General features: G+C 41.0%; 1 protein-coding gene across 1 annotated transcript; it reads right to left on the reverse strand.

The window, feature by feature from the left end:
• Positions 1–406: 406 nt before the first annotated feature.
• On the reverse strand, positions 407–8306 carry LOC306750751 (phthioceranic/hydroxyphthioceranic acid synthase-like; the record flags this gene model as incomplete). The annotated part of the gene is made up of 6 exons (XM_079234224.1): positions 407–5956; positions 6434–6615; positions 6766–6972; positions 7102–7262; positions 7785–7938; positions 8249–8306. 6 exons carry the CDS (start codon positions 8304–8306, stop codon positions 407–409), a joined length of 6312 nt encoding a protein of 2103 aa, XP_079090350.1.
• Between the last annotated feature and the right edge of the window lie 5522 nt (positions 8307–13828).

Genomic DNA, 13828 nt, shown 5'->3' on the forward strand with positions numbered 1-13828 from the left:
GACAAGCTTTAAAGATTGATGAAAATAAATGTAAGTTTCTTCACATAAACTAAATTATTCACGACTAAAATCACTTATCAACAATCATTATGCCTTTAATTGTAATGCTGACAGTTTCATGTTTACATAATGAATATATCACTAAACAGGTGTATTGTTATTACAATGAACAAACATTTCAAAGTATAATACCAAAATGAACAAAAACAATAACCACTGCCAAAAATGAACTAAACAAGACAATAAAATAGGAAAAATACAGAATGATCATGTGGCATGAACACAAGAATACTGTTGTATTGCATTGGCTATCATAAGCCTTCTAATGAAGCCAATACCATTTTTAATTAGCCCAGTATTACATTTTTCTGATAACTGTTGTCTACTGTGTCTGCTTTTTTATCTTTCATTTTTTAAATCTGGTAGAATCAACACCCACACCTTCAACAGGAAGAGACTCCTGGTTGTCACCTTCAGCATCACCTTTTTCACTCAGTATAGCTACTATCGTTGATAGAGTGGCATTGGGATCCAACAGTTTCATCAAAGGCACATTCACACCTCTTTGCTGAAAGAAGAGATTCTGCAGAGTCATGGCCTGCATGGAGTCAACGCCTAAGGATGAAAGAGGTGAGTCATCTTCCAGCTCACTTTTATCCATGCCAATGGTCTCACAAAGCAGAGACACAACATAATCTTTGGGTGAGACGGATTCAGATTGTTTAGTTTCAGAGTCTTTCTCTTTGGATTTTTGGAGAGCCTCAAGTACCAATGCGAACATACGCACGGCCAAGGCTTCATTTTGAGATAGGATGTTGTAACTCATGTTTCTGAAGTGAAACTTGCACACAGCCTGTTGGGGTCGATTGAGCACGAGACATTGCTCCAGACATGTATGAATCTCACCCACTTCCAACACACTCAACCCCTTTGCCTCCAGAAACCGCTGGAAGTGTTCCTTGTTCAAGAGGAGACCGAGGTTTAGAGCTCCCCAGTTGATGGACTGTCCAGACAGCCCGAGTTTGCGCCGGTACTGACAGAACATGTCGAGGAATGTGTTGGCTGCTGCATAGTTTGACTGTGATGCGTTTCCCAGAAAAGCTGAGATCGAAGAGTAACACACAAAGTAATCCAATTGACAGCGCTGTGTTGCATGGTGCAAATTCAGTGCACCGTTTACTTTGGGTTTGAAAACCTTCTCGTAAAGGGATCTGTCAAGGGTCTCAATCAGGCCATCATGTAGGACAACTGCACTGTGAAAAACTCCCCTGATTGGACAACCAGGAATGTTCTTGCCAATGACACTGATAACCTTGTGCACACTCTCGGACACGGAGATGTCACACTCCATGGCGGTGATGTAGTTTCCACACTGTGTCTCTACATTGTTTATCTCTTGCTGCACTTCTAGGGTGGGTTTGCTCCTGGAGAGTATGACAACGTACTCACCCCCTCTTTGAGAGATGAACTTCACAGTCTCAAAGCCCAGACCAGAAAGACCACCTGCCACTATGTACACCGCTCTCTTTCGGAACAGCTGTTTTTTTGTTGGCAACAATGGAATGTCAGATAGTGTATGGCTGCCGTCTTTTTCCAGAGCCACAACAGCCAGCTTCTTTGAGTTGAAGTATGACTGTGGTGTCTCTGAATTCAGGCTCTCAATGCTTTCAGATTTCACATTCTGAAAGGGAAAGCTGTCAAGAGCAAATTCCCTGCTCGAGTTTAAGGACTTCAACCACTGATAAATGTATGGTCTCTGTGCCCTCAGAGATCCTTTTTGCAAAATGACTGGCATCTGAATTGTCTGCACGTGAACACTTTCCTTTACACGTTGAAACACTTCACGAGCAAGCAAACACTGCATCTGAGATTCACAGATGAAGAGAACATGTTGGACACCAGGGAATTTACCCATTTTTGCAATCAGCGACTCATCAAACGGAGGCAGGACGACAAACACATCCTTTTGACTGGCATCAACAAAAGAGCCATTGCACTGTGTGCCAACAATCACATTCCAACCGGACTTGTAAGAAGTGTGTGCCAAGACTTTCATCAGAGCAGAATCAGGCACAGATGATATGATTCCTAGATTATGTTTGGCTTTGGGCAATGCTCTATGCAGGATTTCCCATGCTAACACAAAGTAGGAAACACAAGGTGTGTTTTGAAGGAATGGGAACTGCTTGGTGCTGTAGCACACATCTTGTGGAACTCTTACCTTGCTGGTTGCCACCACAGGGTAACAGGAAGCAATGTGGTCTCCCACTTTAAATGTACTGACATCTTTCCCAACTGCTGTAATAATACCACTGAAATCAAGAGCCAGTAGCTTGTGTTTCTGTGAGGAGTGTTTGTTCCAGTATAGGGTTTGTCCAAATTTCAGATGTGAATCACTGACAGGGAAGTAATCAGATGTATGAACACATATCTTAGTGGGCCGAATTTCAACTGATGTACCGCTGATTGGCTGGGCCTCCTCCTCTAAGAGAATGGCACTCAGTTGGTTCATCGTATGTGCTTCCGCAGTCTGAAGGATGCAGGGCTCAGACATCAGAGAGGTAAAACTGCCCTCTGAACTGTCAATGATCTCAGGGGGAGTACGGACAATGGAAGGTTTCAGAATCAGCCCATCTTTTACCACCAACTCTGGGTACTTGTTGCAAGGATGCGATTTCAGGACCTCTGCCAGAGCTGCAATGTCCTTAGCAGAGATACTGCTTACATCAATCAGCTGAAATGAAAGATCGGGAATCTCTGCAGCAAATGATCTTGTCATGCCAGCAAGAGCAAAACCTGGACTTACGTGGTCTACTGTGATGTCAGAGGAACAGTAGGTGACTACTCTGATGGAGTTTTTGAAGCCAATTCGCTTTAGCTCAAGGACTATTTGGCGGAATGTCTCACAGCAGCTCACAAGATTCTGCAGGACAACCTCAGCAGCCTGTGAGCTGAGATCTTCTTTGCCCCATAGAAACAGTATCTCATCAAAGTTGTTCTCAATATCCGTTATATTGAGATTTGCCAAAAGAGAAGGAAACCCATGGCTCAAGATATCTTTTGCATGTGTGAAGGCAACATATCTAGACCTCGAGTCCAAGTATTGCTGCAGGCCTTTAGAGATCCCTATGTGGTCACAGAAGACCAAGGCCCTAGGAGGAGCAGATGTGACGCCTTCAGGGATAACACTAAAGGTGTTATGGTAGAAATACTCCTCAACCACATGCGAGCGACTGCCAAGGTACTTGATTATCACATGCTTTACCTCAACCAGCACTCTTCCGTCTTTATCTGCAAAGCAGCCACAAACCTCAAAGTGATCAACCCCAACGTCAGTTGCTCTCAAATAGACAATCATCTCATCTTGCAAGGGTTCAAACACTGTCAAACTTCCTATTTCGGTAGGGAATCCTGGTCTACCAGAAAAAATGTGCTCTACTGTAACTGGGAGAAGCTGCATGAGAAAATCCAGCACAACAGGATGAATGCAGTAGTCATGTAATTGAGACTGCAGTTCTTTTGGAACTGTGACATTTGCAAAAGCCTCCTTGAGGTTTTCTCCATAGTGCACATCCCCCTTAATCTTGAAGACATCTCCATACTGAAAGCCTCCTTGAGAGAGAGACCCATAGAACTCCTTAGAGCTCACTGCAGATGTGCATCTTTTGGAGATGGAGCTTAGTGAAATGCACTGCTCCTCAATCAGCCTCTCTTTCTTTGAAACCACTGTGCCCGACGCATACATTGCAGATGGTGAGAGTACCATGAACCTAGTTTCCTTCTCTGTTTGTTCCAGTTGCACCTTCATTTCAGGTGAATTCTGGCTCAAAACAAATGGACTGTGAAAACTGACACTGACCTGCAATGAGCTGAGCGGTACTTTTAGTTTGGCACTGGCCATGAATGCAGCTAAACCCAACTCGGCATAGAAGGCACCAGGGATGATGGGTATGTCGTTGTGCTTGTGCTCCCTCAGGTAGAAAGAAGAGTCAGACAGCAGATCACAGCGGAAGACGTTGCTTTCACTTCCTGTCTGACAGAGCACAGGATGATTACTTGCTGTGTTTTTCTGTGCTGCTCCAATGCTAATATCTCTGTCTGAGCAATCAAATTGGTATTTCGGAATAGGCAGTGGCACTGTCTCATACCCTTTGTAGAAGGTGTTCCAATTTAAATGGACACCCAGTTCAAACAGCTTCGGCACAACAGACTTTATTGTTTCATGATCTTTCTCCGGCTGCACTGAGGCAAGAACAGCTGTGTCATTACCCAGAGATTCCATGATGTTTCTCTGTAGCGCCCTTCTTGGCCCTATCTCCACGAACACTGTATTCTTCTTTCCTTTGGTAGCTGACCTCACTGCTTGCTCAAAAGCTACTGGCTCGCGGATGTTTCTAGCCCAGTATTCCCCAGTGCAGAAATCTCCCTGCTGGATTTCATTGCCTGTCACTGTTGAGAACAACTCTGTGTCGAGATCATTCACCTGTAAGGAGCCAATTGTCTCCTTAATTTCTGGTAGAATAGGGTCCATCATGTGGCTGTGGTAAGCAGCAACGACATCCAGCACACGAAGGAACAGATTCTCACTGTTGGCTGAGGTACTTAGCTCCTTATAAAGGCTCTCAATGGCATCTGCATCACCTGCGAGGGTGCAGGACTGTGAGCTGTTAAAGGCAGCAAGGCAAATTCTACCAGAGTAACCAGGGAGAAGAGCAGTTACCTCTGTTACAGGCATGTTGCTGATCACAAGCATCTTCCCCCCAGTGACTTTGCCCTGGAGGGTGCTGCGGAAATAGATGACTTTTAATGCATCATCAAGAGACAGGAACCCAGAACAGTGAGCGGCTGCAACCTCGCCAACAGAGTGTCCAAGTATTGCATCGGGCTTGACGCCCCAGTGTCTGAGTAATGTGGTAATGCCAACTTGGATAGCAAAGAGTAGTGGTTGGACAACATGTGGGTTGTTGAAGTCACTACCCTCAAACTCACTCTCAAGTGTGTCCAAGATGTCCAGCGTACTGAGTCTTTGGAAACGTTGTGCAACCTCTTTGATCTTACCTCTGAATACAGGCTCATGTTTTAGTAGTTGTTTGCACATGCCATGGTACGTGACGCCATTTCCGCAAAAGACAAACACTAACCTCGGGTCTGAGTAGGACGGACGAATGATTTTGCCGACAGTGTCACTTAACTTCTCTTTAAGATCGACTACAGATGAAACAACGATGGCCTTTCTGTATTTATGCTTTAGATGGCTTCTCCTACAAGCTGATGTGTATAACAGAGCATCTAGATCAACTTTGCTATCAGCTTTCAGCTGTTTAATGGTGTCTTCCATCATCAGTGTAAGAGATTTTGGTGACTTTGCTGACATGATGAAACAGTTCTCCTGTTTCCCACCTTTCTTTTGCTCAATGCGTGACTGTTTGTGCTGTTTGACAATGGCGTGTGCATTTGTACCCCCAAATCCAAAATTGTTAACTCCTGCAATTCTTGCACTAGAGGCTTCCCACTTTTCTGCTTCCTTAGGAATTGTAATGTTCAGGGCTTTGGCATCTACACTGGCAGACTCCTCAGAGTAGAAAACTGAGGGAACAATGGTCTCGTGCTTCATCATTAAGAGTACCTTAATGAGTCCGGCCACTCCAGCAGCAGATTCTGTGTGTCCAATGTTGCCCTTCACAGAACCAATCCGTAGTGTCTCTGAACCGGGAGGTCTGGCTTTAGCGATGGCGTTTGAAATGCTTCCTGCCTCCGTTGGATCTCCAACAGGAGTTCCAGTCCCATGTGCCTCTATGTATCGGACATTTGCAAGGTCAAACTTTGAGTACATTCTGCGCAGGAGTTCCTCTTGTTGCGTCATGGAGGGTTTGGTGATTGGAGTGACGGAGTGTCCATCTTGGTTGACCGCTGTTTTGCTGATGATGCCCCAGATATTGTCATGGTCTTGTATAGCCTGTAAAGCAACAACAATACTGAAATGAAACAACTGCAAGACTGTTTTTAACATTGCAAAGTATGTCATACTAGCTATGTTTCCATTTAATTGTCAAGCAAATTTTTTGCAAAATTCTGTTAAAATGTGCTTGTCAAAGTTTCCATCAACTGGATTAAGCTAATACATTTGGCTAAGGAGTCGTTGGTGCTACGCAAGGCTGTTATCCGCCAGTAAACAGAATAGAAGAAGTAGTGGTTGTTAATCGAAAACAAATCAAGTCGACTTGCCCAAGTAACCAATCTACAATAGAAAAATGGAGAGAGGTCTTCAGGAACTTATTTCAATTGGGCAAGTTTTAATTGTTCTTTCATGTCAGCTATTGTTGGCCATGTTTCATGCTATTCAGAGATAAAAACAAGCTATTAATTGATGTTGTGGTTAGGGTTGCTTGTATATTAAAAAAGCAACAACAAAAAAAAGTTGCACTATTCTGACCTTTTTCAGTGGCTTGAGGAGAACGACCCCGCAGCCCTCTCCTCTTCCATAACCGTCTGCTCCGTTGGAGAACGGTTTGCTGGTCCCATCAGGTGAGATCATCTTGGCCTTGCTGAGAGCTACAAACACTCTTGGCTCAATGATGAAGTTGACTCCACCACAAACAGCCATGTCACAATCCCCTGATAAGATACAACACATATCGTAGTCTCACATTACACATATCTGAATGCACTTAACACCACCATGCTGTGGCGTAGCTTTCCATCAGCATTCCCTAACAGGCTGCTCTAGAAAGTGTCATTGACTTTAGTTCGGCACACTGCACAGACCTTGTTTAATGGCTTGACATGCAAGATGAAGAGCCACGAGAGACGACGAGCAGGCACTGTCTATGGACAGGGACGGCCCAGTGAAGTTGAAGATGTAGGAGACTCGGTTCGCTACAATACTCATGGCAAGCCCTGAACCGGTCCAGTGGTTGATCACACTTGGGTGCACGTGTGCAGAATGTGACTCATAATCTCTGTTCATTATGCCTGTAATAAAATCAACATGAATACTGGTCAAAGTGCACGTATGGATATTATTAAGAGAGTAGTTGAATCGGATGGAAATATTACACTAAACTATCATTTAAATAAAAGCCATTCGCTGGCCACATGTACCAATATACACTCCTGTGCTGGTCCCACTGGCCTCCTCCATAGGAATCCCAGCATTCTCCAATGCCCTGTAGACGCACTGAAGGAGCTGTTTTTGTTGAGGGTCCATTTGTTCCACTTCACTGTCACTGATGCCAAAGAACTTGTGGTCAAATTCATTGAACCTGAAAATATACAAAAACCATTAAATCAATTTTAGTGACTGAAAAATAGATAGAAAGTCTTGCCTAAAGGGAAACTGCCGTTTAAATCAGTGGAATTCTGTTCATCCACAGGCAATGTGTTTCTGCACACCGCTTGGTTTGTTTAAGTTAAGACCAAATTTATAAATTGGTCCAGAGCGCGTTCTTCATTTATGATAATCTCAAATCACTTTTATCATACGCATTATTCATTGTAGTTTCTATCTATTTAGGGATCATGCGTTAGTGTGAAAGACCATATATTGAAGAGAACATGGAAGCAGACTGAACTCTGATCGTATTATATTCAAAGTAAAGCTACAAAGAAATAGACACAGCTGTTTTCATGTACTCTAGTCTAAAGAATCAAAGAATATATAGAGATAATATTTGATGCAAACAATAATACATATAATTTGGAAAAAGACTGTCTATACACACTTATTTACAAAGCATAAGTCGGCCTATCCAAATAGGTTACATAATAAAGTTTAAAGAGCATACCCGTTAATGAGAGCAGCCTTGGCCGTGCGGGATTTACCCGCTTTGTTGTCATCAGGGTCATACCAGCTGGAGATGTCAAATCTCTCTTTGGGAATCGGCGCCGAACAGTTTCTTCCATCCAACAGAATTTTCCAGAAATTCTCAAGCCCTTCTCCTATTTGGCAAAAAAAAACAAACAAAAAATGAAAAACATTAAAACATACTATAACTTTTGTTTTGTTTTAGGGATTAATTTGACCAACCCAGATGGTTGTTAAAAGGTTGAATGTGTCAATGTATTTGTATCTGTTCATTTCAGAGTTGATCTAATAATTTAACTTGAAATGTTATATGACTACTACGGGTATCTTAATTATACATTGTGGGAGAGGAATACATATTTTTCAATGGAACATTTGCTGATAAAAGATTAAGAAACAGAAAAAAAGAAAGAAAAGAAGCCAAAACTAATTCAGATGGCTTACCCCCTGGGAAATTACATCCGATGCCGACGACAGCAATATTGTCTTCAGCTTCCTCCATTCTGACTGATCATCACTGAGAAAGAAAGTCAAAAATATTTACTGAAGTCAACATCTCTCTTTCCACCGGGCATCTTCACATCCAGAGTTAAATGTGCTTAGCTTTCTTTAAAACTGTGTGATTAGTCCAGCTGGGTCATGCACCGGTGCATCCTTACATCCATTTCGTTTGCCTTTTCCCTCAGTGATGGTATCACTGCCGCCTGGTTCTTATAGCCAGCTTCTTTTCTTTATTCAACATTAATGTGTTCGTGGCCATGGAGATGAAGGACTCCAGTGCACACATGTATGGCCTTGCAAATGATTAGACCGCGTTTAACCTTTTAAAAACCATGGCCCCTTTATAGGGTGAAATGTACACATGATAGTTAAACTGTGTAAAACATTACAATAATCATGAGCAAATATATTGATGTTACACATCAAATTAAACAAGAGAACATGGGATACAATAATCAGTCAGACATTTTAACACAACTCAAACACCAACTAAAATAATTATTAAAATATCATAATCATAATTTTGTCATGAGTCAGCCCACTCGGCATGTTTCCAGAACTAGCAACCCGTTGCTCGGTGCTATCCGAACAAAACAGATGACAAAAAGCAAGACAATTCCACACAGATTCCAAATCTATTCACCAAATCCATCTCCTCCAAAGCATCACCGAGATATGAACCAAAGAACAGAGCAACATAAATCGCTTTATCGCTTTACAGTCAGCAAATGCTGCCTACCTTTGTTGATTAGAAGAAGAAAAACGCATTTCCCCCGGTGAATCCACACTGATATAAGTATATTGAACACCATAAGTAATATACAAGTGAAATATAAGGTTTGGTACATGAGAAAATTCAAATGGCACATATTTTGGAGACCCCGCCAGAATTCTCTCTGTACTTTACCTCTCTAACTTTGTTCTGCTTCACTTTTTCAAAATCAAACTTTGCAGAGAAACTGTTCACATATTGTGCTATGATTTGGGAGCTTTAGACCTTACTGCTGCATCATTTAAAAGAGATCATCATGCTGAAAGTGCTTTTTTTTATAGGCGGACCTGAAACTTCTATTGTTGCTGTGTTTCAATCTTTATTTACTCTTAACCAGTAACATATATACTAATCACATAATACACATCTGAACAAAAGCTCTCATGGGTTGCCTTTATTATAACAAAATTATTCAAATAGCCCTTGTGGTTGCAGAGATCCACCCTTTTTAGTTTGGGTATGTCATTTCGAACAGAATCCTAAAAAATACCTCGGTTTTAGAATCAAACCGACGACGGGGTGACTCCGGGTCTGGTTTCATTGAAGTTTATCTTGGCTATACCATAACTCAAAACCAAACAAGCAATCAAGGACATTTTAAATTTAAACCTCACAACTTTGTTAATCCAATTATGATAATTTTAACACACTTCATTAAGGAACACGATAAGAATTAACAAGACAACAATGTTATCATTGCTCTGATGCATAAGGCAGACAACGGTTCGAATGTGGCCTTAACTTCCATTTGCTTTATGTCGGAATGAGATACGTTGAGTTCAAGGTTGATGTTGAAAGAAGCACTTTTTAAAGAGATAAACTCTGGGAAAAATTGAGGCTTTTAATGATGCGCCATCATCTTCAGATGTTTTACGGCATCCAATAGACCCTATGCTTCAATGCAATTATGTCTACAATGTATTACATGAATTACAATGTATGCAGGGTTACCTTTGGACACATTATGCAACTAATAATAATTATATTCTCATGAGAACTGTCAAAGACCACCTATAGGCACTCGCTATACAGAGAGAAAGTATTAGAACGTTTGATTTACTTTCATTTCTTCCATGTTTTCACTGAAACCACAGAACAGCCTCACGCGCTATGACAAGATCACGTCTTTGGTTTCATAGTTTAATAATTTGATTGGTTATTGAGGGCATTCATGTAACACCTTATCAACTAATATGAACAATAACATCACATGTTCGTTGATAGGAAGATTTTTTAAATTTATTTTCACGGCCAATGCAAAACAACAAATGAAACTATATCTGAATGGTTTCAAAATGACTAACTAGTTGCTTTAAGAAAAATGTATATAGAGAACCAAAATATGTGGAGAAGAGATGCAGTAATATATCACATGGACAATTAATGAAGTTACAATTCTGCTTCGTCATGTCATGCTGCTCGCTGTTCAGTTATATAATTGAATTAGTATTTTCTTTATTAGAAATAGTACCATGAGCGTTATGTGGAAACTGCATGTTAGTAAAAAAGACTACCTTATTCACCTAATTAAAATCAGATGTTATCAAACTATAACACATAATAAATTCATGACAAACTCTTGCAAGGGGATTCAACAGCTATCAACCCCTCTCCTAGCCGGGAAGCACACAGAAGTGCCTGATGTAGGGGCCAGAGGTCAAACAGTGATCTCTCTCTATAATAGTTACACCAAACATGTGTCTGTTATGTCAGTGTATCCTGTATATGTATCAGTGAGTGTAGACGTGATGGATGTGCCTCGAACTCACCTCAGGGGCTGTCGGGGCGGGTCGTCGTGAAGCTCTGACTCTGGCGCTCGGGTGGATGGATCAGCGACAATTGAAGAAGACAAAAGAAAAGGCTACGGCGAACCGACTTGATTTAAACGTCAATATCAATCAATATTTATTTTAGCAAAAGATAGAACATTATGTACCATTTACAAATGCAACTGCAAAAGTACTTAGAAGGAAAACTGAGAACTTAGGAGAGTAGAGACTTTACTGAAAGTGCGGAGAAAGTAATTAACTCAACTCCACCTACGTCTTAAATACAGTGATGCTGAGGAAAATGGGCTTTCTCCAAGCCCCCACTTCTTCAACTTCTCCTTTCTACGTCTCCTTTTTGACACTTCTCTTGCCCAAGTTCCCAGTTTGATATTTTTTTTATCAGAAATCACGTGATGTTACAAAGTATTAATGAACACCACACTTCCTGATTGTACATTTGAATTTAATACAGACATTAGATTATAATTCTTCTTGATTCATAATACATTCTGCTAAGCATTGGTTATATGGTAAGAGCACCTAAATATATTATTGTAGGAGCCAAATGGGATCAAATGTTGTTCCTAAATATGTACACTGGGTGGCGCTGTTCTGTGTTCCTGGGATTGTCAATATATGCAATTAGAACACGATTGACGGCAGTTGTTGGACCCCGGAAAGGGCAAAGGGTTTTGACCGAAGCGGTACTGTTGGGCTTGGAGCAACAAAGCGTTATTAGTCGGCATCCGGGGGCCATATGAACGTTCATCCATGGCATAAAAGAATGAACACGACTGATTCATTACAACGTGTCCGTGGAATACTGAATCAAGTCAAAGGAACGCAAAGTGATCGTGGCAGAGGGAAAAGCACCTCAGTAGCCCAGGTAAGGGCTCCTTCAATAATTATACTCTTATGCAAGGTGGATAAAAGATGTCTAATAAACACTTTGTTATCCCAAAACCTTAGCATCACTATGTCTTACTGAAAAAAACACATATGTAACACAATTAAACAGAACACTTAATCTAGCAGAATTTCCCCAAACCATCTGCTTCATTTGCTTATCTAAATTTCGCAATTCTTCTCCAAGATAAAACTGGCCTTGTGCATATTTAGCCCCAAAGGCATATTTGACATCCTGCCACCCTCACACGCGAACTTGAGCATGGACACCCCTTCTCATGAGGTAGTTCTGCTTTCTAGATGACTCAACCTCTCTAGATGTTCGTTACTTCGAGCTTTTTCGACACAGTAAATTCCCCAGTCTTAAATATACATTGTCAAAGTATATGAAGTGTACTCTGGAAAGCACTCTGTGAGGCTCCGCCCACCTCACCGCACCATCCTGCACTTCTGGTAAAGTCTTCTTGTAAGTTTCTCTGAATCGCTTATGAAACCAAAAGTTGGCATTTAAGCAGAAGCGAATGACAGGAATACCGTTATATTCTTGTCAAACATACACTGCAGTTGTTTTTTTGTCTTGAAATAGCAGAGGGCCAGCGCGACCGAGTGGAAGGTTAGCTTAAATGTGCTGCACAGTTAAGCCAAAATAAGGCTAACTGAATTATCATTTTTCAAAGTAACCTAAGCGTTATTTTACTGACAATGTAAATCTTTGTATTTACAGTCATTTCTTCGAGATCATCTCATATTTAATGAATATTGTCTTGTCCTCTTGTCTATTGTTTCACAGCAAATCTGTGTTGGCTAAGAAAGCTGGTGGAGACGTATTGTCTGGACTACAACGACGAAAGGTCTGACGGACGGGAGCCACACTGGCATCTCATAAACTTAAGTGAACATTGTATGCATGTATTGTATGCAAACTAAACTAAAATGTTTTTATTTTTAATAAATTGTTATTAAGACATGGATATACTGGTGTTTGTGGTTTTTTCCCCTGCAGACATTTTTTTGTTTTGTTTTAAGTGTTAGCTGGACATGGTAAAGTGAGAATGTGCAAAACACTTCATAGTTATTCTGTTGAAGAGTTAAAAGGGAGTCAATTGAAAATAAGTAAGTAAGTGTTGGATAAAAAGTACACTAATTAAGCAATAAGGTACGAGAGGCAGTACTATATCGTCAATAATGTACTGTTCAAGATTGTTAGGCAAACCCTTGAACAGTACATTATTATTATTTTATATTTTATATATTTTATTATTTTATGATTATTATTATTTTTTATATATATTTTTTGCTGACTAGGCTGTAAGAGATAGTGCCTCTTCTTTGCCCAAATACAGTATTAAGAATTCCTCTGGTGAAGCTTGCAGTGAACGACCAGGGCCCTGCGTTGATAAGACATTCACACTGCAGGTTGTCCAACAATGTAACTAGGTTGGTGGTTCCCAATCTAAGAGGTTGTAACTAATACGTTAAAACAATTGCATGGCAATTTACAGGATTAATACTTTTTTTTTCTTTTTTCATGTCAGGCTTTTAACCACAATTTAAATAATTCTAATCATTAATCAATTAGAAATGAATTTGGAATCAACTTGTAGACTGTGATAAGGCCTATAAATAGACAACAGTGTGGGGCGAATAAGCAGCAGATACAGGGTTCATACACATTTGAATGTGGAATCGGTGTGTGCTTAGTTAGTTTTCTCTGGCCCCAAATACGGTCACTGATGAGATGTACAGCCGCATGTCAGCGTTCCACCGTTGGTTGTCGAGGTGGTGCCAAGCAAACAATGTGGGCTTCGTAGATAACTGGTGATCTTTCCGGGGGAACCCCAGTCTGATTAGGGGAGACGGCATTCATCCCACTTTGGATGGAGCAGGTCTCCTTTCTGCAAATATGACCAAGCTTATTGGCCGACTTTGTCCATGACAGACCAGGAAGCAGAAGCAGAAGCAGAGTTGTAGTCTTACACCCTTCTCTGCATTTTCTTTAGGGCAGTTGCCCACCTTTAACTCTCTAGAGACCAGTGGCGGGCCGTTGTGTCAAAGTACATCGACTATTTCAGAGTT

This window comes from Taurulus bubalis (genome assembly GCF_910589615.1).
Source record: "Taurulus bubalis genome assembly, chromosome: 18".
Taxonomy (NCBI): Eukaryota; Metazoa; Chordata; class Actinopteri; order Perciformes; family Cottidae; genus Taurulus; species Taurulus bubalis.